The sequence below is a fragment of the Trachurus trachurus genome, assembly GCF_905171665.1.
Source record: "Trachurus trachurus genome assembly, chromosome: 15".
In the NCBI taxonomy this organism is placed as follows: Eukaryota; Metazoa; Chordata; class Actinopteri; order Carangiformes; family Carangidae; genus Trachurus; species Trachurus trachurus.
Window position 1 is genome coordinate 18,543,878 of NC_139906.1, and position 24,392 is coordinate 18,568,269.

Genomic DNA, 24,392 nt, shown 5'->3' on the forward strand with positions numbered 1-24,392 from the left:
CTGAGACCCAGACATGATATTTAGTTCACGTTATCTATGGTCAGAAAATGATTTAGTGACCACTCAGTGCCAAATGGATCTGGGAACCCATAACAAAAATGAAATAAAAAATAAAGCAGAATGTAGCAGAAATAGTGTGTTAAAAGTCACAACTAAGGGACAAAAAACTGAAGTCATCAGACAAAGAAATTGCAATCAGACAAAATAACCTTCATGATTTCCAACATGCGAACAGTAGAGTTGAGTCAAGAATGCTGTATATTACATGAACAAAACTGATACAAGACTGATATGTTAATGAGAGGACTGACTAGCTAATGAGGAACAGGGCAGGCAGATCCACTCGGAGTCCCTGGGAGACAGGTGAGGTATGACAGGTTCACCAAATAAAAACAAACAAATCAGTTCAATTCAGTTTTGCTTGTATAGCACCAAATCATAATATACATTATCTCAAGGCCTTTTCAACAAACCTTTCTGTCTGTGTACCTATGTGTTTTTTTTTAAATGAGGAGGCGAGGAGTGAGAGAAAGATGATGCAGACATCACCATGGCGATACAACATACAGCATCCTATTAAAGCAGCAGATGCAGTGCCATTTCAGATTTTTTTTAATTGAATACCAGAAGGTGTTAAAAAAAGAAAAGGTTTCCACATTCCCTTTATCGAATTAGTTCCAAGTTCTGTCGACAAAAATGGTGCTAAAGAAGTGCAGTAATGGAACAGACCTTTTTCACAGGAAACTCTTTGACTTGTTAAAACAGGAGAAGCACAGGTGGAGTTAATGTTAGCTATGGCAGCTTTCCACTTAGCTGCTCCAGTCTCAGTTACTTGCTCACTGGCATTTTCACTGAGACAGTTTAGGAATGGAGCGTTGTTAATGCTATTAGCTGCACCTGTGCTTTGCCTGCAACAAGTGGAAATATGTGTGGGGAAAAAAAGAATTTCCAAAGATGCTAAGATGATGAAGACCATGAGATGGAGGTGAAAGCTCCACAGGTAAGTAGACCTTGACACACCATTTTGTGGGTTGATCCACCAATTGTGTCCAGCCTGAAAAATCTCAACATCTAACCTATTGGATGGATTCCCATGGACATCCATGGAGACCCAAAGACTTCCTCATGCCCCACCTTGAGATTAACATCTTCAATTTTTAGTAAAATGTTAAAACAATTAGACGGTCTATACCATTCAGTTTCTGGCAAAAACACAAGGGATGCAAAAAATTCGACAAACAGTTTTAATGGGACACAAAATTAGGAGGAACACCCTTGAGTGCAGGACAACATATTAGCATTCTGATGTTAACATTTGGCTAAACGCTAGCTGTGAATAAACATGCCCATACTCATATATTATTCATTAATTTGCTGAAGTTAGTATAGCACAGTGTAAAACTGTGCTCACAAAGTGATTAAACAATGAAGCCCAAGGCAAATTATAAAGAAATGAGGCAACCAATTTGACTCTTCAGTTTGGATGCGCGGTATTGGGCTACGGCAAGACTAAGAGAAACAAAAGATTTCAATCCAAGCTCCTATTGCAATTGTTTCCAAAGTCTGATCAGAAGAAAAGCACAGTCACCTTTCAGTCTTAACCCAGGCCCCGAGGGGTCCTACCTGGGGCTCTATACTGGCTTTGAAGGCTTAAAAGATCTGTAATACAGCTTGAGGTCTTAACTATATTTTAAAAGGAACCAGTTAAATAAAAAAAATACAGTCTCCTCTGAACAAACGATCAGAAGTCACGACAGAACAGGAGAGGCAACATTTCTTCTACTTGTAACAGCAACAAATGCAGCTGCTGCAGTATGAACAATGGACAGATTACTCAGCCGTCTCAATACAAAGACAGTGTTTCATTATTTTCTGCGCTGTTACAGTTGGGTGTATAGTGCTTTGCTTCAAGGACACCTTTATTCAGAGAGGTGAGAGTGCCACTCATGCGCTTTACTCACCGAGCCAATTTGGGGCCTCAAACTTTTGTCCTAGCATCACAGGACCGTTCTCTACCCTCTGGGGAAGTCAGCTTTAATTAAAAAAAATTCTGCAGGCTTCACAATGCTCTGTCAGAGTCCCTCAGTCATCACGGATCAGATCAAAACACTGAGATGATTGTGTCTCTCAGTTGTTTCAACACTTTGTCCCTGAAATGTTTTACAGTGGAGAGAGAGAGCTATACATCAGTCACCATGACAGCAGCCTGTGTGTTTAATCAATCAATATTATATGTTTGCGCTGCTATAAGGACTTTAGGAACTCTGAAATAAAACTTCTCTCTGACTTTGTGTTTGCCTTGGCTAGTGGTGCACAGACTGGAGTCAGAGAGGTGAAATGAGGACTCTAAGCTTTAGCACTATGACTCAGCACAGTGTTAAGGTGAATACCTGTGCACAATGTGACATATTGACCATATGGTCTGATATGAGAGGGTTGTCTGAGATGAGTGGGTGGGTTGCTCTGATGCAAAACCTCCAAACCTGAGCAATTACCTTACTACTCGACTGATGCTTCCTGCAGGGGAATGGATGAGATGGCAAAAAAAATGTCAATCTGCTTTTGCATGTAATGGGACTTTGGCTATCTCTGTACCACAATGCCTTGTAGCCAAGCTGCTTGGGATGGCAGACGCTCTGTCAGTCATAACCTTTAGGCCTCTTTCTCAGGTTTTCAGACCCTTAGACAAGCTCAGACTGTACACAAAATCAATACGACAGACTGAAAACACCAAGCTAAGTCCAATCGTTACACAGGCATCCTTTAGGCAGAGGCAACTGTTGAGTTTTTCTTCAGTGCTGCACACAATACTGTATGTGTCTCCCTCAGACTGGATCTGATAGTCATGATGTATAGGAGCAGAATCAATACCGATGTGTTGTATTCATGTAAATAAACTGTCATATAGCCGACAGTTTGGCTTGTGTTAACATTTCAGAACCTCTTTATTTACTTCTCAATGCAGCACATGGGTAAACTAATTGGACCGAGTGGCAGTAAACCAAATAATTTAATGAACTCCTGCACACGACTAAGAAAAGTCCAAAAATGTGAACTTCACAATTAGGCCTGGATTAAAATCCATGTAAATGGCATTTTTCCTAATTACAAAGCCACAAGAATATGAAGAATTCTTAGTTTTATTTAATTCACTAACTGTTTATAGGCAAATTTGGGTGTTAACAGTCTGCAATTTGGATTTAATTGTAAAAACAACAACAACAACAAAAACTTATGCAGCAGACACTACACAAACTTTGCACCTCAACTCTTATACCAAGACTGACATTGTTCAAATGCTTAACAAAAAATAAAAATGAACATTCTTATTTCCATGAACTTACATCAAAAGCTTTATAGAAGCTACTGAGTGGTCTTCATAGTGAGATTGCTTATTCAGCCAAATAAAGCAGATCATATGCAACTAAAACCACACTGATTGTGTAAGAGCTCCTGTGGTGTGTATTTGACATATTGAAATGCAGCTTCGGTTCACCAGAGAGGAGGTGAGACTGCAGGGCTTCTGTCAGGTCCTGATGTCTGAATCGGCGGCTACAGCACTGATAACCATGTAACTCTATAGCAGCACACTGAGACCTGTTATGAGCGTGAATACCAGATCCAACAGCCTGTCTGCGAACATGCTCGGATAAGTTTGGCCCCAGGGGACCACAAGTCAGCAGGATAAATGACTTTGGCAGAGATTCATTACTTTGCATCCATAATTGACTATTACACAATGTGCTATTAAACAACACGCAGAAAAACATCCCCATTTTTTCCTTCATATGTTTGTCAACTGAAAGCTATTAATTCTACTGCGGGTGCCATTCATCTCAGTTACAGCTCAGATGTTATTTGTTAGAATATTTCTCAGTGCTTTCAAGCAGACTTTCAAGAGCTTTTGTTTCTGTAAATATTTCCTCTTGATCCATATCTCAGAGCCGCCAAACAACTATATTTCAACACAGATCAATATTTCTCTTACCTTGCCTTTATCCCTCATGGACCCTTTGCCGAGGATGGACATCTTCACACCCGTTTCCTCCTGTAATCGCTTCATGGAATTTCCCCGTGGTCCCAGCAGCTTTCCAACAAAATTAAACTGTGACACAGGTCAGAGAAAAGAAGTAATCAGACTCCTTATCAATGCTTTTAACAAACAGTTTGTAAGCAGAGGACACACAATGAAAAATGCACATGTCAAGACGAATCTCTACGAAGCAGGCTCTCCCTCTCTCTTTATGCGTGGATATAAAAAGAAGTTGATATGTTTGGAGAAAAGGTTAAATAAAATATGTTTGCTGGCCATTAGTTATCTGTTATCAATATAATCTCACATTCCATTCACCATTCATCATGTGAGAAAAAGCTGTAATGTGACCTGTGATAAATCAATATACTGTAATGGGGCTCTGTATGTAGCACATTAAAGGTGAATGAGACTCTCATCTGCAGCCTGGCATAAAGTATGTATCCATCCTTTGGTTTAAACTGTCATGTATCTTATTGGCGTTTAGGGTCATGCATGTCCTGGGCGAGGAAAAAAAAAAGGAGGGGGAACATGGGCTCAGACCAATAATGTTCCTCAGACTGTTTCAGAGGTCAGTGCTGAGATAAAGTCAGAAATAATGAGTTTCTTCCCAGTGGGAAATTAAGTAATACTATCCAGATGACAAACTATCAGATTCAAGCCTCGGGGCTCTGATGATCATTTCCCTCTCGCTGTGCACCAGCTAGTGTTCATATTGAGAAAAGTAGCTCTGGGTTGTTGCAGGCACAACACTGCTGGGATTAGTGGTAATTAATCCGAGAGGTGAAACTCACAGCACAACTGCAGACAGATGGGTCGTTTCTGAAGAAAATATGAGCCCAGGATCAATTAGAAAATGAGGGAAGGAAAAAAAAAAGAGACTTAATCTTTTGCTACTTGAAACAAACCCATAAAGACCTCTTGTACTATCTTACACTGTTTTTTATTTTATTTTTTAGTGTAATAAATGGTCCGACCTTCAGATGTGTGCTGTGGGATGAGATGATAAGAGACCTCCTCCAGAGCTGAACAGGTGGTCAGTCGACTACGACTACCTCACCATAGTCTGGCCAACCCTAAAATGATATTAACCTTTTCACAAAACAGCCTCTCCCACTGTGGCTCAGCGACTAATAAGTCCACCGCCGGCTGTGTGGCTGCTCCAACTCGACTCCAACAAATGCACACTCAGCTTATTTCATGAAACGCGATTAACATCACGTCTGACTGCTGCGTCTCGGGTTAGAGAGGCGTACAAAGATGAACCCTTCAAAAACAAAGCCTCCCCGCCGCCCTTGCCCGTCCTCTGATCTGAATGATTAAGGCACCTTTTGTGGACGCCTTTCGTCACAGGGGTTGCTTTGACAGGACTATCCTGTAGCTAGCAGGGAGCTGGAGAGCAGATGGTTGCTGCGGCTACGCGGGGAAAGTGCTCGCTGGGCGGTAGAAGAGTGGCCTGTTTTCATTAAGCTAATGAATGTCTGGAGCCACTCTGCTGCTCCGTGGCGAGCAATTTGGGCTTCAGAAAGGGGCACGATTCGGTGTTAAATGAGGTTTGAAATGATGCTGTGTGCCCCCTGCAGTCTCAACACTGATAACAATGCAGATATTAGAAAGATGGGTGTTGTGAATGCGACAATTATGAACAAAGACATTTTAGACATTGAGCAAATATCCAGCAATGAAATGGATGCGCTGATGTGCCTATTTGTATTTCATAAAGTGCATATTATTCTACATGAAGGACACACATTTCATTGTGAGCGTGTCTGCAGGATAAACTGTAATTTATTAACCTGCGTTTTAGTTCTAAAAAGCCAATTTTATAAAGTTCTGTGTTGTGGACACACTTGGCTCAAAGCACCAGGTGATGTGGTGAATCTGCAAACCTGCTGCAGCAGCTGAGGAAAGCACCTTACACAAAAACCTCAGACACCGTGGTGTATTGCTTAGTTCTACTTTTGAACACGATTATGATGATTCACGCAAAATCTTCTCACAACAGTGGCCTTGAGGGACTCAATGCTCTGAAACTGGAGAAGAAACACATTAAGTGACGAAACACAAAAGAAACAGAAAAAAAACCCTAGAAGAACAAAAAACACAAGCAAACCTTTCAACTCTTTTTCCCTCTAGAATGTCTTTTGTAGCTGTTCTTTTAGTCTCTGTATTTACAGCATGTCTCATTGGGCTGCAAATGTGTCGTCAAACTGGTGAATATGCATCTCAGTCATCGTTTGTTTTGTCTATTTGTGTTTTCTTTCCCCCTCACACATAAGGAGAACTCCATCAGGTGAACACATCAAAGTCTGTTTACAGGTCTTGGGGAGCAGACCTACTACTGTGTACGCACGGTTTATTGTATAAAGCTTTTTGCGGCTTCTTGTGGAGCTATGTGCAATCTAATAAACTCATATGATGTCACTTGAGTCTTGAGTATTGTTTGGTTAGCAGACCTCTGTAGCAGACTTCCTCATGCTTGCAGCTGCTCCAGGCTACATTGGTTGCCACTGGCAAACCACACCTGAACCTCTCACTGAACTGTAATTGGTTGGGATGCATTGTGGATAGCGTAAGAGGGATGTGTGGAATAAAAAAAGACAGTATCCATTGTTCTGCTGCATTGATTTTAAACCGTCCTTCATTAGTCCGACGGTATTAGAGGAGGTGGAGAGCATTTTTAAGATGCAGTACATTAAGCTCTGAAATCCACCACAGACATTGAGGACTAGAAACATACTACACCTGTTGTGTAGTACAGCTAATCTCTGTTTTGTTATATATAATCCATACGTAATCTCCTCCTTTTATGTGCTTGTGCCGGTGTCTGCTTTTCCGGTTTCATGAATGATTTTCGCACTACAGTGTGTATAGGATGTATGTTATATCCCCAAAACTTTAATATTAAAGTTGCCAGTGATCTACATTTATCTTGTGCTGGTGACAGACAGCAGCGACTGAGAGTCACCAGAAAAACATATTTTGAAATATTCTGTCACAAAAGGAACAAGTCTGAGTCACTTGTTACTGTGGTTGTTTTGTGTATTCACACCATGTCTGAAAACTGCTGCAATCTGCAACAGAGACATGACATGGGACTCTTTATAGCTGCCGTGAGGACCTGTACACATAGGATATCTCAACTAGGAAAAATTCATGTAAAAAAACAAACGTGAAACTTGGTTACTGACACACATTCAGCTCAAATAAATATTTTACTTTTTAAACAAATTATGCATTTTGGCATAATATTGTTCTTTAATCATCTTGATACCTCAACCACACAACAGCTCTTTTCAGAGGCGTGATGGTGGAAAGCATACCCACTAATCCTTTGGAAATGGTTTTGCACCTGTAATGCAGCACAGCCCCCCTGAGCATGAAGTTGTTAATATTCATATGGAATTTGGCGAGTGAAGCCTGACCTTGTATGGATTATCACATACAGTAGCCTATATAAAACAATGTAACCACTGCTGTCCATAAGAGGATTCATTTATTTGATGAAGGGGCCAGTTCCTGCTGCAGGCTGCTGCATTTGATCCTCATGTCACTAATGTTCCTCACAAGGCCTGAGATCTCTATGGACACACAATAACATCCCAGCTCAGAGTCACAGCAGCAGCACACAAAGAATATTCTTCTATTCACTAAAATAAAAATACTGTTGCTGTGAATGGAACTTCTCACTGTATTGACCTTGATTTTTTTTTTTCAAATGCTACTACTGTAAATTTAAAGTAATAGGAATAAATCAAAGAAGATCAAAGAATTAAAAAAAATCAAAGCCGGCTTTGTGTGATTTTATGAATCCGACCAGCATCCCTTTGTGCTTTTCAGAAGCATGGAAATATTGATAGGTGCTCTAAAGTTGCACATTTAATAACAAAACATCTTTTTCAGCTTTCAGTTTGTAAAAATGTGCATGGTGGTCGCCCTTTAGTGCAGCGCAACGGGCCTAGTCAAGATTTGCAGATGTCCTGAGGCACTTACTGGCAGGTTAGCGAGCTGTGCTATTGGGGAAAGTCCAGGCCCGGTCTGATAGGAGGATTAAAGCCTCAGGTAGAGGTTTCTCCTTTAATGACAGCTAGGGATGACTGGGCTGTGAGCCACTCAGAGGAGTGTGTCCTATCAACTTTGCACACATTAAAGAAAGCAGATGAGTGGCTATTTGGTGTGTGTCACACAAGGGGAGGTAGATTTACAGTGCACCTGGTGAGAGAGGTATCCAAACCAGCTGAGGCTTTCTGTCAGCTAATAACAGCTGTTTTCTCTGGTTTAAAACATCAGGTAGCACTACTGGATTGGGACACATTACGTAATTCACATTTAATTATATATTATATTTTGCAAACCGGTTGAACTCTGACTATAAGGGAAGGAAATAATTGTTAAATCTTCATTTGCACAAGGTGACAGAATGACCTATCATCCCTCATCTTTATCGTAACAAACAGGAGCTGCTTGTTCTAATAGAAATGTCAGAAATCCCATTAATATGTAAAGCCAGAGCTGTCGCCCAGATGGCCTACACACACAGACAGTAAACAAAACAAATATCACGATTACTGTAAATTCTAACAGGTGACAAACAAACTTTGACAGACTGCGCGTTCCCTCCCGGCAAAGAGGAATCAATGCATACAATCTGAGCTCTGTTCCGAGTCTCTAACAAGCTGCAGCCTTAAAATGACAAATGACGAAAACACCTTCTTTTCTACAGAGTTTCTTCCGCTCTTTCAACATTTGAAAAGGCAGAGTTTTACAAATCCTGCTCAAAACGTAACAAAAGACAGAAAGTCTTTGTACTCAACCACTTCGACCAAGTCTTAATTTCACTCCCTGTGAAAGCATTGCTGTAATATACACATTGCATATGAATCATCACACCATTCTGTGTATGTTAATATGCAGTAATTCACAGTTAGTTATTTCATCCATTATTGATGTGAGATATTAACATGTGCAGCTTTACAGGGAAAGCAAAATGCTCCTCTAAACATTTGTCACTTTATTTTTGTTTTACTGTTGCTTACTGTTTACAATTGACTTTAATTTCCGCCGGCTGTGATTAGCCCCTTTCTGTTGTACATTTCATCTTCGGACAATAATGTCAATCAGCTGCACACTTAAAAAATCAAGTGAATCTATGCTGCATGCTGATATTTTCCTCCACTGGTCACATTAGAGTGAACAGCACAGCATTATTGAACTGTACTGTACTCATACAGGGCAGGGGCACAGCGAACAGTATGGGGGGAGGTTTTTAACATGGGGAGGCATTTTATCTTCATTCCATCTTGTGAGCAGCATTGTGGCAGACAAAGCCATCACACAAACACTGACTCAGTGGCATCCCAAAGTGGAACTGTGATGCTATCATACAAGTGCTTAATTTTAATTCACATTCTGTGCTCTCTTCGCCGTATTCAGCACTTATCTAAGCAAAACACCTTTCCACATGATAGACCTTTCTTTGGGACACTGACATCTCTGGGCCGACAAAAATGGAATTTCTCTATGGGTACAGCACAGCTGTTGCACTATTTAAAGGTTACAATAACCCAAGACTGATAAGCTCGAAATTGTGGCTCCCACAAGGACAAAATACAATTTAATGTGTTGCTGGCTGCGTACGCACCTGCTGAATGGATAGTTAAAGCAAATACCATACAGAGGGGAAATAGCTTGTTTAGATGTGACAAGAGAGAGATATGGACATTTTGGTTTTGAAATCAAATTTGTCATAATTAAAAGGGCAAAAATCATTCCTGTAATATTCTCATCCACACGCAGAGTAGACCAAATACTGGACTCAGACTCACAAACAGTATTAGCCATTAAAAATCCATTTCATGCCCAAAGGTTATGAGATGCTAATCAAGCTATCTCATTAAACAGGAGAGGGTAGATTCTACTTAAGCGATAATGAAAATGACGATGCTGATTATCTTAATCATATTTTTAACTCTAGTAAACAACAATATCAGCGACAGCGTTCCATTTCAAGACTTTCTTAAGCACCCTGTGAGGACCATTTGTTTACATGTCAATACGGGACAGGTACAGATGCTCCTCGTCTTCTCCCGCAGACTGAGATCAACCCTGATTTCAAGGTTTCATCCCTTTTTCAGGGGAGATTAAACATAGAAAGTGATGGGAAGGTCACTGGAGGAACGCTACAAGGCCAGATTCCTTTATCTCGACAGGCTGTAAAATGACAAGAAACCTAACGTAGATTTTACAGAGAGTGGTGCGCAAAACACACAAGAAATCCCCAATGAATGATGGATGCAAGAGGAGCCAGTCTGCAACAAGATGCATCGTCCTTTCACGTTTTTATCCAAATAGATCTGCTGTGTGGCAGCTGCAGATTCATGCATCTCACACATCTTCATCAAAATTCTTACTTTGAATGTTTGAATCATACACGTTATTATGGAATTACGTACGTTCGTAATTCTATAATGATTCTTTAACTAACAGATGTCATGTTGCAAAATTAGTCATTTTATTAATACATTTTGATGATGAAACTTTTATTAAAGTTACATATTTAATGCAACTTTTTATAGTATGTTCTATTAATGTTATTTTTACTTTTCCATACCCATTCTTATGACATTTCTCCGAAAGTTTTGCTGACTAATTACATGAATGTTGCAATTAATTATAATAGTTGTATTACAATAGTACGTTTTTAATTGCATGAATCGGACATGTAATGTATTGAGGTTACAGGACTAAGTGAACTGGTCTAGTGTTTTATGTCCATTAGCTTCTTCTAATGTTTAATTCACCAAAACCGCCTGTTGTATTTTAACTGCATCACAAATAAAAGTAATCAACACTGTGAATGTTAAAATGATATAAAATATCCCTGTAATATGCTGTTTGTTTGCATTTGATTTGTTGATGACATAGTTATAATGAGATATTTTGTCACACACACACACACACACACACACACACACACACACACACACACACACACACACACACACACACACACACACACACACACACACACACACACACACACACACACACACACACACACAGGAACCATGAAAATATGTATCATTCCCGATCAGGACTAAACAGGTTCTTTTCTCAGCAGATGTTTGACTTGTCATGGCAGCAGAAGCACATGTGGAACTAACAACATTACATGACGCTGAGATGCGTCAGCATGCACAATACCCTGCACAGGACTCCTGTAACCGACCAATGAGATGTAGCCATTCCTAATGTCATTACCAACACCTGACGCGATCTCAACGGGTTTTACACAGTCTATGTTATTACCTGGTTAAATAAAGGTTAAATAAACACCTGACACGTCCAAATGTCTCCAGTGACCACGGCCTGCAGTGTGTGTCTGTCAGTGCCCCATAAAGAATGACTTCATCAGCACTGGCTGTTTCAGTGTTAGATGACATTAATCTTCCATGTGTCACATTTTCACATCTGAAACCCTGCAGAAGAGTTCTCACAAGTAATAATTTAATTACTTTGCTTTAAATTAATCTGCAGAAAGATGACAGGTGCTAGCTCCAATGAGCACAGCCAGGCTGCTGGGATGTGAAAGAGCAGATTTATGATTTTTTTTTAATTTTTTGCTCTGTGACACTTTCTAAGACTGGACATTATTGAACAGTTGACACTCTAGAAAATAGTGATGACGCAAAGTGAGGTTCCAATGTGAAGCAAAAAAAAGAAAAGAAAAAAGAATCAATAAGTTTGTGCCTCTCAGATGTTGTCAGAATAAAAAAATAAAAAATAAAATAAAATATATCGACCAGTGAAAACTGGCAAGAATCCATATCTATGTAGCCACAATGTACAAGCATATTTCAATCGCAGTAAGTGCAATATTAATGTTGATCTCTGATCTAGCTTTTAAATAAATATAATTTGGTTTGCAAATGTCAAAGAAAACTGATTAGTTTTACAACATTTAGTCTACCATTCAACTGTCTGTTAAAATATGTTAACATTTATTTTTACAGAGTGGTTGTGAATGAATTTGAATTTTGAATAACTATGTAGAAGGTCATATTTTTGTGTCCAGTTTAGACTTCACTCGTGTACTAGAGAAGTACAGGAAGTGCAATAAATATGTTTGGAACTTGGTGAGGTTTTTTGACTCATCTTTCCAATCTCTGCTCTACTTTTTTTGTTTTTCTCAGCCTCTTCGTGCTCTTGATCAAAGAGTTGCTTCGTGAGGCTAATGACTATTAACTCAAAGTGCAGTGTTACCAAGATGTCTAAGATAGTGACACTGCACTCTTGTAGGGTGCTGACTCTGCAATTAGGTCACACAAACTGTTGTTGGACAACTGCTCCATCCCCCTGGACCGCACTGATTTGCTTACTTTGCAGAGTTGGCACTATTATGCTAATTATACACAACAAGGATCTAGAGCCTGTGATGTACCTCTGATTATTTATTTTTATATTCACAGGTATGTTGTTTCTCTAATATATATCAGTAATCTATCACAGTAGTTATTTGTTTTTATTTTTTTGATGCCATGCTCCATTGGCTTTCATTAAACATCCAATAGGAAGCTGAGTCACACATGGGACACCATGCAATTAACCAGCAGTTTGGGGGAAAAAAATACAGATAGATATATATCCTTATTTAACTTTTAATTTTATTTAATTTTATTTCTTATTTGTAATGACCAAGAAGAAAATCAGTATTTAACTTTAATAGAGAGAGAGAGTTTATTCTTAGCTTTACATACTGAGGGAAATTTCAGCGTTCACAGTTCAGAGGTACTTCAGTGATGCTGTTTACATGGACAGAGAATGCAGCTTAATGAGATATCCCCGAGTCACTGCGGGTCTTCTGTTCGCAACAAATTGCCTAGATTGGCTATTTTATAGATTTGAAATCAATTTAATAGAGCGAGGAGTTCCTGAACGCAACTTAATTACTTTCTCAGTACTGTTCCTAAGCAGGAAACAGCAAATTGATTTCTATGCAGTGTCCTGAGGTGCTCATTGGACTTAAGTCTACCGCCTGTTCTCCTGAGTGACAATTAAAAGTTTCCTTGTCCTCCTGTCCTCCTGACATCCTCTGATAAGACAGACAAATGCTGTTCAGTACTGTACATGTAAAACAAGCATCATATGCCTTTTAAATGTTTGTGTATCCAAACACCAGCAGCTGTCCTGTGTGGTGCCATGAAGTAGCTGTGAGAAGTTGAAACGAGATGCTGAGGAGCGACACGAGAAGTGATTCATTTCAGATCAGCACTCAGATACAAAAAGTGTCACAGAGTGTGGGAGAAGAGAGAGAGCGGAGAAGAGAGGCGATGATGATGATGATGATGATAGCAGTATTGTAGCAAACTGACAGTGAAGTGTCAAATCTTGGTTTACAGAACAAAATAGCCCCTGCAGGTTATAATGTGAAGTGCTTGCTTTCTTTTGGCATCATAAAAACAGTGGCACAGATGGTGAGACACTATCGGTTTGAGTTTTCAATAAATCTCCTGTATGATCTTTTTATATATAATTATTACACTACAATGAAAAGGTGTTGACAGGCTATTATTCAATTTAATGCTAATGTACCAAATCATTTTGACCATATATTTCATAAACATAATTTATGCCATATGTTGGAGGTGATTAATTAATGAAAATATTCATATTATATATACTATATTCAATATTTGATATTCATAAGACAAGATTATAAAGGGTTTCTGAATCATTCCAACAAACCTAGCAGCATATGTTCATTTATTTTTTACATAGACAGTAAAGAATAGAGCAAAGAGAATTACATTCTCTATATACTAATGATCTGGAACAGGGATTGATCCACACAGTACATTATGTATTTGCACAACAGGACAAATAATCAATGAATTATATCAAAATATATTCTGTTGCGCTCAGTGTTGCTACTCTGAAGCCATTTTTCTGAGCAGCCTGTTGCTTGAATAGTGTAAATGCAAAGTAAGTGGAGCAGATTTTCTTGATTACAGTGCCAGTGAAGCCTTTCACTTCTCCACCAGCAGCTGTGTGTAGCTGCATATCTGCCCAATGGAGCAGCCTCATTAGGCCACATTTCAAACTCCGTCAGTACTGACATTGCACAAGTCAGAATAAGTGTGTGTACACTGTGTCATACGGTGATTTATGGTCATTGTTGTTCACTGTGCCCTTGGGTGCTTTAGTGCAGTGAAAACTTTGGTTTTTGATGACTATATGAAAAATAAACAGACGCTGCCTGATTACTTTGTATTTGCCTGTTTGAGGTTTTCAGCGCCAAAAGCATTTGTGCAATGGGTGGAGCAGATGATGACATGGTGCCAACACTGAGAGGCTCCATCCACCAATTGACAACAAAAATGAATGCAACAATATCACACACATACACATGGACACAGACAGATAAGTGTGTTTCATCTCTTACCTTTGGATACTGTTGGACTGGAATGAGCACTCTTTCGGAGAGCTTGATATTTTTATTGCTGATGATATCTAGGTATTTCTTTGTGTCACCATCTTTTCTCAGTTCATCCCCTTCATTTTTTTCGATCTCTGCAGAAAAAAAAACATAATGAAGAATCAGATCATTAGTTTGTTTGGTAAGTGAAAAAGAATTAGTCACATCTTAAAGTCTGCTCTTGTTACAACTGCAGCATGACAACCAAAACAGTGTGATGTTAGACTGGGGACACAGTAGGAGAAATGTAACTAAGCATTGCACTGCACAGTGAATATTTAGCTGATTATATTGGTATCTCAGATGTAAATATGCTTACATTGCAAACTTAATAATATGAGATTATCCCACTGACTCCCGATACGTCCTTTACATCAGGCCCTGTAATCTCATGATCCAGTAATTCCAATCAAAATAACAACAGAGGCAAACAGTCACACTCAGCTCGCTGTGCCTGACTTCACTGCAAACTGAGGTCTGGTGGGCTGTCAGTAGTCTCTGGTCCAAAGGCCTTTAACAGATGTCAGATTAAACGTATAAAACATTTGATATTAGAGTCATTTAGGAACCCCAGATTAGATCTGTGGACTCTCATATTAAGATCATATTTGCAGATCATTGGTTCCAATCAAACTGCAGTATTCCTCCTCATAATTTACTCGATGGACAAATCATGTGCAAATTGGCTCAATGGTCCCCCCGTGTCTCCCCAGCGTTATTGCTAATAGGAAAGAGATGAGAGGTGGATATTACTGTCCGGCTCAGTTTGACAGGAACACCCAGAACGCTGATATTTCTGGACTGATGCATTTTACAGCACTTGGGCTGAAAGACTCACAGCGCATTAAGCTCTCAAACTGAAGCGATCTGTTGTTCATCTTGCGGGGATCCTCTTTGGTCGCTAATTAATACTCCAGGGAATTAGAAATTATCACTCGGCCACACACTTGCTGGACAATAAAAGATTTTCCTGAGCAAGAACCTCTCCTGAGCTGCTATATTGAAACTCAAGAGTTCATTTAGGCTGGAGCACTTCAGCCTTATCTGAGGTGCCAACTGCCAGTGGACAAAGCTGTGAGGTTAACAAACAGCTCTGGCTCGGACAAATAGGTGGCTACAAACTGTCCACTGAGGAAGGAAGTCGGCTACGAACTGTAATACATCCTGAGTGAATCCAATTTAGCATCCATGTTAAATCTCTCATAATCTGGGTGGAATCCAGAAATTGTATTGCAACGTTAGGAAAATGTGTCCATCTATGTCCACAGTGACGTGTCCTGAAACTTTTCCCTGACATGACTTTCTGGATATCCACAATAGTTAAATCATCATCATCCAGGCAGTGCCAATGTTCACTCATTACAGTCCCAAATGGCCAAAGGTTTCAGTTATGCACCATGAATTAAGGTAATTTGTTTGGTAACCCTATTGTCTGTGAAATCACAAAGACCAAATTCCAACTTGCATCGATTTCTTCCAGCGTAACACAGTCTCTCTGATTGTGCCTGATTGTTCGGGGAAGATCAGTTAAATTGGAACATGCCGTCTCTCCTTTGCAATTTCTCTCTAAAACGACTCTAAGCAAAGCTGCAAAACTCTTTCAGAATCTCAGGCCATTCAAAAAGGGTGAGCGCAAATGACTGAATGTGAAAATTACGTTTTTAGGATATTAAGGATGCATGAGTCACTGCCAGATGGAAGAGTCTTAACGGAGATATTTGCCAAAGGAAAAGTTTTGTTCATTACTTTGTGGGACTACTTTCTGGAATCTTTATCAAATCTTTCAGGTGGGTAAACAGACTGAAAGACCCATCTAACCTTTTCTTCCCATCAGCTGGGCTGATTCACACTTTGTGACACTTAGCACAAGACAGGTGTCCCAGGATAACAGGAGCTTACAAAGTGTGCCTTTTAAAAATAACATTTATGTGGTTTGCCAGAGGCCATAAATCAAACACAGCCCGTGGTTTGCAAACACATGCATATTTTGAATTACCTCTGCTTAATAGACGGTAGCAGGGTGCTGCATAGGCACAAGTTAAATATACAGGGTACGGGCATACAAGAGAGCTTTAGGTGGATGGACCGATCAACAGAACATTGGAGCATAATGTTGTGTCTCCTGTTTATGAAATAATTTTGGTTTCTTTTTCCATGACTATACTCTTAATCTAACCTTAAAGCAGAAGTAAGCAGAATGTTTGTGTTAATATAAGTCTTAAATAGTTATATCTTCCGACAGCAATCACTTATAGTGTTTGGTCCGAAACACGGGTCTGTCAGTCACTCTGCTCTGCTGTAAGCCGAGGAGAAAACCTTTATCCAATGAGGAGAGAGAACGGCATAAAGGGGCGGTCTTCTCCGTGTGTGCACGCCAGAGCGATTGATCGCTCTGGTGCACGCCAAGGGGACAGTTGCATAGACTGAGGATGATGCACGTGCATGTGGTGACGTAGGGACGAGGGCGGGGACTGCTAACTCCATCCGCTGACGGGAAGTTAGCCAAAACGACCGGATCGCTTACTTCTGCTTTAAACAACAGGTTATGACTGTAACTTGGAAAATAAAGGCAGTCTAACCCAACCCAACCCAACCCAACGTAACTTGTCCATGTGCTTAAACTGAACACTCCTTATCCTTACTACATCGCCAGATCAGACAACAGTTGCAGTTTAGTGATTTGTAATGCTTTTCGAAGGGTCAGACTGATAATGTCCTCCTATCAGTGTGGGGTGCATGGACAAGCCACATACTTTTTCACAATTCCCAGGACTTGTTGGTGTTGACCCTCCTTAAAGTTTTGGTAATTTCAGATTTAGCTGCAGGGAACACACCGACACTCTATCTAATGCAAATTTAAAAAGGGCAAAAAATATATTTCTGTTACAATTAGTAAATCTCACACCATCAAATAAAGCTCTTTGGATTCATAAGTGCTTTTTGTGCTCATTGTGGAGTCTCAGTTCCCAGTTTCATCAAGGATTTATTTCTTGATATACTCATAGATTAGTTCTGCGCCCCTGCATATGGGAGAAAATTTGTTTTGGGTTATATTTTCATTGTGAAGTGTTTAACTTTCCAGTGGGTTTCATGTTCGTATCATTTGAATAAAGTAATGAAGTTTTTATAGCCCATGAAGATGATTATGCTCCGCAACAGTGCATAATGGGAAACACCTTTATTCTGCTGTGCTGCCTGCCAGTGAACTCAAAGGAGATTGTGTGTGTGCGAAAGAGAGAGAGATTAAGAGATGGAAGAGGAGAGAAAAGGTGGAAAATGAGCTTACAATGCATAAATGTGGTGGAGCGTTCACACCAGTATCATTGTTGTCAAATATGTGGTGGGAAGTGGCGGAAGCCTGAAGATCAGAAAAGCGGGAATGTGCTTTGAAGGTCACTGGTTTCAGTCCTCACGCAAAATGAAAATCTCATTGGGGGGAACTGAATGAGTAAAACACTCTCAGTGACTATTCTAGTGCTCTTGATCCCCTCTGTTGCGCTACCGAAACTGCTTCAGCGGAGCTGCTGCGCGGCCAAGAGTGAAAAAAAAAACAAAAAAACAACAACAGTGGTTTAACTGGGCAGCCCCCAGATAACTGTGTGCAACTGTACGAGTTAGGAGACAAGGTTTTGCTGAAAAAGAGAAAATGTGCTCAGTCAGCCTGCCATGGCTAAAGTTAAATACATCTGCTTTGGTCGGTATGCAACAACACTGAGCATCAACACAGACAGAGGAGCAATGTGAAGTTTATTCATATATCCTGGAAAACAGTAAAACGTCCACAAATGTACACAAATCTGTATTCCTATATCACAGTGAATTACCTCCAGCTTCCATTAGAAACGCAGATATTAGATTTAGCAGCGATTTGATCGGCCATTAACATAAACTTCAGTGAAACAGCTACACCGCTGGGAAACATTTAGTTTGTGAACAGGTTATTCTTGCTGACCAACAAGATCATTGTGCCTCTGAGATATGCTATGAATACATTTACTGTGATGGACTGTGTTGCACCGATTAAGTTAAATCTTTAAATCATAGTAGGCTACACAGGCTGCAGTACAGTGTGCTAAAAAGAAAACAGTCTCACATTGTTTGAGCTCCTGTCAGTATAAAGCAGCACATATGCAGTTCAGTAATATGATAATATGTTTACTGCTCAGCTCCTTATCCCCACATTGTAGCTTTATTAGATTTAAGGTATTGTGTGTGCCATACAGTCCACACCACTCCAGCATGCTCTTTGTTCTCAAGCTGAATAGACGCTGTTTAGAAAATGTGTGTGCTTTCCACTCTATGATGTGGATGAGATCTATTTGTCTCTTACTACTCTGCCGCGGGGTGTTTGTTGATAGTGGGTTTTTTTTTCTCTTCCTGATGGGTCAACAGAGTAGCCTAACATGGTATCTAGATCCATAGTAAATGAACACCCCAGCCAGACAGTGATAAAAAAAAGTCACCCTAATGAATCCAATCAAAACGAATACCTTTGAACACAGGTTTGAGTAATCTCCACACCCTCACACTGTCATGCCACAGAGGGATTTGATGAGGCAAAACAGAGCATGAAGATGAACCTCATCGCACACAGCAGAGAAAACTGAGGCTGGGATTTGACATGTGCTCTGTGTAGACAAATAATGCACAGAGTAAGCACCCTCCCCTCTTTTGTCTTACTCTCACCTTTAATTTTGCAAAGCTGGCTGAAAGACATTAAATGTTGAAGAACCCGCAAACCGACTGACAAGCTTTACAGACAAAAGATGCAGATAGTACAAAAATATATGTGGAGTTGTCTTCAAGCTTTAGGCTGATGTTGGTAAGTTACAGCTGAACAGCGCTTTTCCATTTGTTTACTTAAAGTTTTATTTGAAGCTTGAAATTCGGTCAATACAGAACTGAGTGATTATATTTAATTTTAAATATTTTACTGCACCGTAGGCAGCTACACCGACTGCAGTCAAAGTCAAAGAACAAAGGCTTCGTCAAGTGCTTCCATTAGTCTGTAAATTATTCACCAATTTCTCCTACCTACTGAATTGTATATCTACAATAAAGACTGCACAGTGGGAGCCAAAATGAATCAATGTAATTACTCTTAGTGCTATCATGGAATTCAGCTTTAATGGCACACCAATTCCTATATTCAAGCTTTCCACATGTTATTTAAAAAGATTTTGGGACAGGTTAGGGTTAAAGAGGCTATTTGTACGTTTCTCTCCGCTGATGAATGCGGTTTCTTTTCAGAAGCAGGTAGCTTGGTGATTGACGGTTGGTAAGAGCTTTGGCTATTGTTGCATTTGGTAAGAGGTTATAAAATACCCACTGAGCAGTGTTGCCAAGAACAGATTGGAAGTGAGCTGCTATCAGAAAGTGACAGGGCTAGTTGGTTAGCATGCTAACGTCAGCTGAGGGAGAGACATGATAGAGACTTGACTTAACATTGGTGTTGCTTCTGACTGCTGGAGGCAGTTCTCGGCCAGTACAGGAATGAAGTAGCTCCTTTGAGTGGGGGGGGGGGTTAGTCAGTAAAGACAGATGCCCTTTGCTGAATTACTCTCCAATAACTGATTGCTTATGGAGGTGGGGGGTGGGGGAATGAGACGTGCAATTAGCTTTGACCTTTTTCACTCTGGACTGATGAATTAAAATGCAAAGCGTTGGAAATATGCACCACCACTATTTGGCCACATGTTGTTTATGTGTTATGTTTTTTTTTTTTTTTTAACTAGGCTGCATCGAGGAAAATTGTGTTCAGCCGCTAAATTGTATTCAGCCGCTGACAAGGTGATAAAGTATTAAATCTTCAATCTAATTATAATGCCATCTTCAAATTCTCCACTGAGTGGAATGGTAAGTTAATGGAAAGTTAAGTGAAAAAGTAATTATTATTCATTCAAATTACGAATTAAAAAGCAAGCAAATTACACACATGTTAATCGTGATGGTTTTTCAATAATCATCTATTATTATAACCTCATGTGCACAGCCCAGACCAGATGGAAAAATATTCCCTCAACTATCTTCAGATTGATCAGATTGACACACCATTATATAAAATACGTTATTACATACATGTTGCATTACTTTCTCTTTGTAATATTCAATCATCAATCTGTATGACATATAGAACTAGTATTATAGTTGTAGTATGTTGTAGCCTACTTTCAACTCTGCTGATGTTTAGTGCACATTGTGTCATATGTTTGACTTCCTGCTTTTTGGCTCAGGGCATTATACAGCACCACAGCTACTGCTGCTATCTGCTATTTAATGAACTGATATTTTATTTATTCAATCTACATTGTATCTACATTTTAATTTATTTGACCAGCAGGGTGGAGGCATGGCCTTGATAAGGAGGAAACCTTAGCTGTGGGTGGATAAGGAGACAAATGTGATGTATTTTGCACTGATTTTTCTGTTGAATCCTCTAAAGGAAAATTTAAATTGGGTTTCAAAAAGAGTGACTGACTGATTCTTTCACTGGATTCGTGTTGGTGTTAGTTGCCAATTGTTGTTTGCAGTGTTTCAGCATGCAGGGAATAAGACACACTACTTGCATTTATGCTTTTACATGTTTTTGTCCATACAGTAGGCTACTTCTGTCATCTGGTTGTTTGCCATTTAAAGCATTTCATAGTGTTGCTCAGTCAAATTCATATATTTCTCAGTAGTTGATAAAGAAACAGTGACGTGATGTGAGTCATGGCTAATGGACTGATTAGTTGACTGGTTGGTTCGTTCATTCAGTCAGTCATTGATTGCTGATCGGTATGGAAATCTATCACTTTCTTATTTCCTTGTCTAATGAGACAAACTGTTTTTGGTGTTGGATGAAAGAGGAAATTAGGTTCATCAAAAATGCTGAGGCTGATGATGTTTATAAAAGCAAAATATTAGAAAAAGTAGTAGGTTTCACAGCTGTCCTCCACTCTAATACATAAAATTGTGATGTCTTGAGATGTACCTGAAGTAGAATCGAAAGTGACTTACTAAATAGATGTGTTCACATGTGTTTGAAAAGTATAATAACCACAGAGACAGTCATTTTGCCTCCTCCAATGTCATTGTCACGGCTGAATTCAACCTTTATTTTTGCTTGATTTGATTTAAAAATCCCATTTCTATCTGTCCCTTGTTTCTTTATTTAGAACTTTCCTGTTATGTGTGAACATTCAAGAGGCACAGTAACACAATCTGATATCTAATATCTATTGTCTGACTGCTGCGGCTTCGGCTCATCCACTCATTTCTGTTGCTTGAAATGCTCATGACCTTGGAATTTAATCTTATTCGACCCGTGCTCTCATTGTAAGTCACTCTTGATAAGAGTGTCGGCTAAATGCCGAAAATGTAATGTAATGTCTCACTTTCCTGAAATGTAATTTTTGTGTCCTTTTGATAGGTCATACCACACGGGGTGGTGTTTATCTGTCGCTACGAGCCGGGTCACTGCCGGATACTGAACGGGCCATCTCATAATGGATATGTGAGCAACAATTTATTAACAAGAGAGAGAGGGAGAGAGATTAAGTGAAAATCAATCCTTAGAGTCTCCAGACAGAGCTGCACTGTGTGGTGAAGCATCGTTCAAATCACTTGTAAGAATCTAAGATGTGTCTTTTTCAATATAAGTTATACTTTCTGACTTGGCAGGAAACCTGTGTGTGTTGAGGAAAAGGCTATGCTATGCGGTACTGTAAGTATTTGTTCCTTGACTCTTTTGTGCATCATGCATAGTCAGAGTATGGAAAACGATTAATATCTCCTCACCAGCCAGTCACTGAAGCTTACCATCACAGTTTCTAATTACCGCTCTCTATTATTGGCTGACTACAGTTAAGACTTAAGGCTGCAGTGCTTTGCACAGGATCCGGCACTCTCTGATTAATTCTAATAAAAGTTAAGGGATCATTGCCTAAACTGTGGCATAAGAGTGTTTCTGACAGACCCTTGGTCTAACTCTTCTGGAGTTTGTCCCACGGGCTTTTACACCGAGTACACAATGTAAACTGACCACTGCTGTCATTAGCTGCTAGATGGTTCACCTAAGAATATTTCCTCTTTGTGTAAACACGAGAACCACAGGGAAGTGGTGCCAGAGTGCTGAGCTCAAACACTTCAGTGAATGGTTAAATGGAAGGCGAAACGAACATGATGAGTACAAAACCCAGATATGAAGAGGATTAAAGGGTGTTTTGAGCTCACGCACTGTGGTGTTTCACATCAAAAGGAGACTCTGCTCAGGCAGTTTAAGCTGCTTCAAGTATCTAACTCACTCTTTAAGACATTAAAACTGGCAAAATCATGAACTTCCATAAGTAAAAGCACTGTCGTAAGGATTTTTGTGTGTGCGTGTTCTTCTGTGATGGTCCTCCTCCACATACACATGTACTCATGTTTTATTCAGATAAGTCTACATCCATCAGATCTCATTAAGATTTATTTGTCCTGTCAGTGTGGCTTGCAGTACTTGTGAGGGCATTTGAGTTATATATCCTATCAACACTAGTGAGAGTCTAAACTAGATTTTGGAGAAATGTGGAGACATGAAACATACAGTGGTGCACGCTTGCTTTAGTTTTTCTCATTAACCAATATTCCTCTCCATGTAAACGTCTCACTGCCTCCCTATCTGCCTTCCTTTTCACCTTATTAGGAATCCCATTGGTTTTCACAGCAAGCCGGAGCTACGTGGCATGTATGTAGGCGAGCGCTGCAAAGAAAACCTTTGGGATCTATTAAAGGCTTTCCTTTCTTGTCTCTAACTTCAACCCACTTTTAAAACAACTACAGTTGTTCAGTCAGAGGAAAATTGAAGTGTAACACATGAAGGAAATCCCTTTTTAGGTGTCAATCTGAGCAATCATCAAGTCCTCGCTATACTGAGATGAGCTGACTCTCATCCAAGAAGGAACGGTATTGAGCGGAAAATGGGAAAGACAGGCTTGAATATTAATCCATAAAGTTATTAATAAGGATGAAGTTTTTCAAATAATCATCTTTGTTTTGTTATTACTTTAGCTATCAAAGAAAATAAGAAGCTCACACAGAGAATTATCCCCACCCACCACCTGAGAGCTTCGCCCCAAACAGCTCTAAATCTGCTTAAAGAAAGACAAATGATTTTGGAGGCAACAATAACTTAAACACATAACTAATTCAGAATTTCATAAATATGAAGCCGTTAAGTGAGGCCACGGTAAATCCACCTTGTGTTGTTTATTGTGCATGTTGTGAATAATGCAGGATTACACGCTCTGCTATTCAGTAATAAATAGCTGTGAATCTATAAATCTGTAAACGTAGTTTGTCTCGCTGGCCACTGATGTGCAGGATCTTGTATTATACATGAGCGTAGACTGACAAAGGGGACAGCAACTGTGTCGGCAGTGGTTAAAATTATGAACATTATTTCACACGCTGCCCACTGCTGATTATGTTGAACATTCCTCACATTACGTCTGACTGAACTGACAGTTTGTTATATTGATTGTTCCCCATTGTGTGTGATGAACACAATTTTCTGTGTTGACCTTGCACATTCTTTATAGGGTAATGCAAGCTATTCTGTTGCAATGTATTCCAGTGTATTGTGTTTTTGTAGACTGTGCTGCATTATGCATCCTGGGGAACTGCACGTGAAGTGAAGTACAAGTGTGTCTGTATAGTAGTTCCCAACTGCTTCCACTGAATTTCCACAAAAACCATTTTAACATGGTAACCGCTGTTCACTGTGGTAGACATGATAAAGACAGCATTTTTTGGGGTTGTTTGTTTGTTTGTTTGTATCCTGGCTATGTGAGTCAGCCTTGAGTAAATCTGGCAAAGTGTACTGTGTGACAGATGATCCCATCTGCATCACAGTTAGTGACAAGC

The 24,392-nt window shown here is 39.7% G+C and overlaps 1 protein-coding gene across 1 annotated transcript in view; it reads right to left on the minus strand.

The window, feature by feature from the left end:
- Nucleotides 1–24,392, minus strand: part of khdrbs2 (KH domain containing, RNA binding, signal transduction associated 2) — a gene marked incomplete at its 3' end in the record, with an annotated part of 48,830 nt that overhangs the window by 22,971 nt on the left and 1,467 nt on the right. The window contains exons 2-3 of the mRNA XM_083988634.1: nt 14,475–14,602; nt 3,989–4,105 (exon numbers count right to left, since the gene is read on the minus strand). Coding sequence (XP_083844760.1) covers nt 3,989–4,105; nt 14,475–14,602 — 245 coding nt within the window. The remainder of the gene's footprint in view (nt 1–3,988; nt 4,106–14,474; nt 14,603–24,392) is intronic.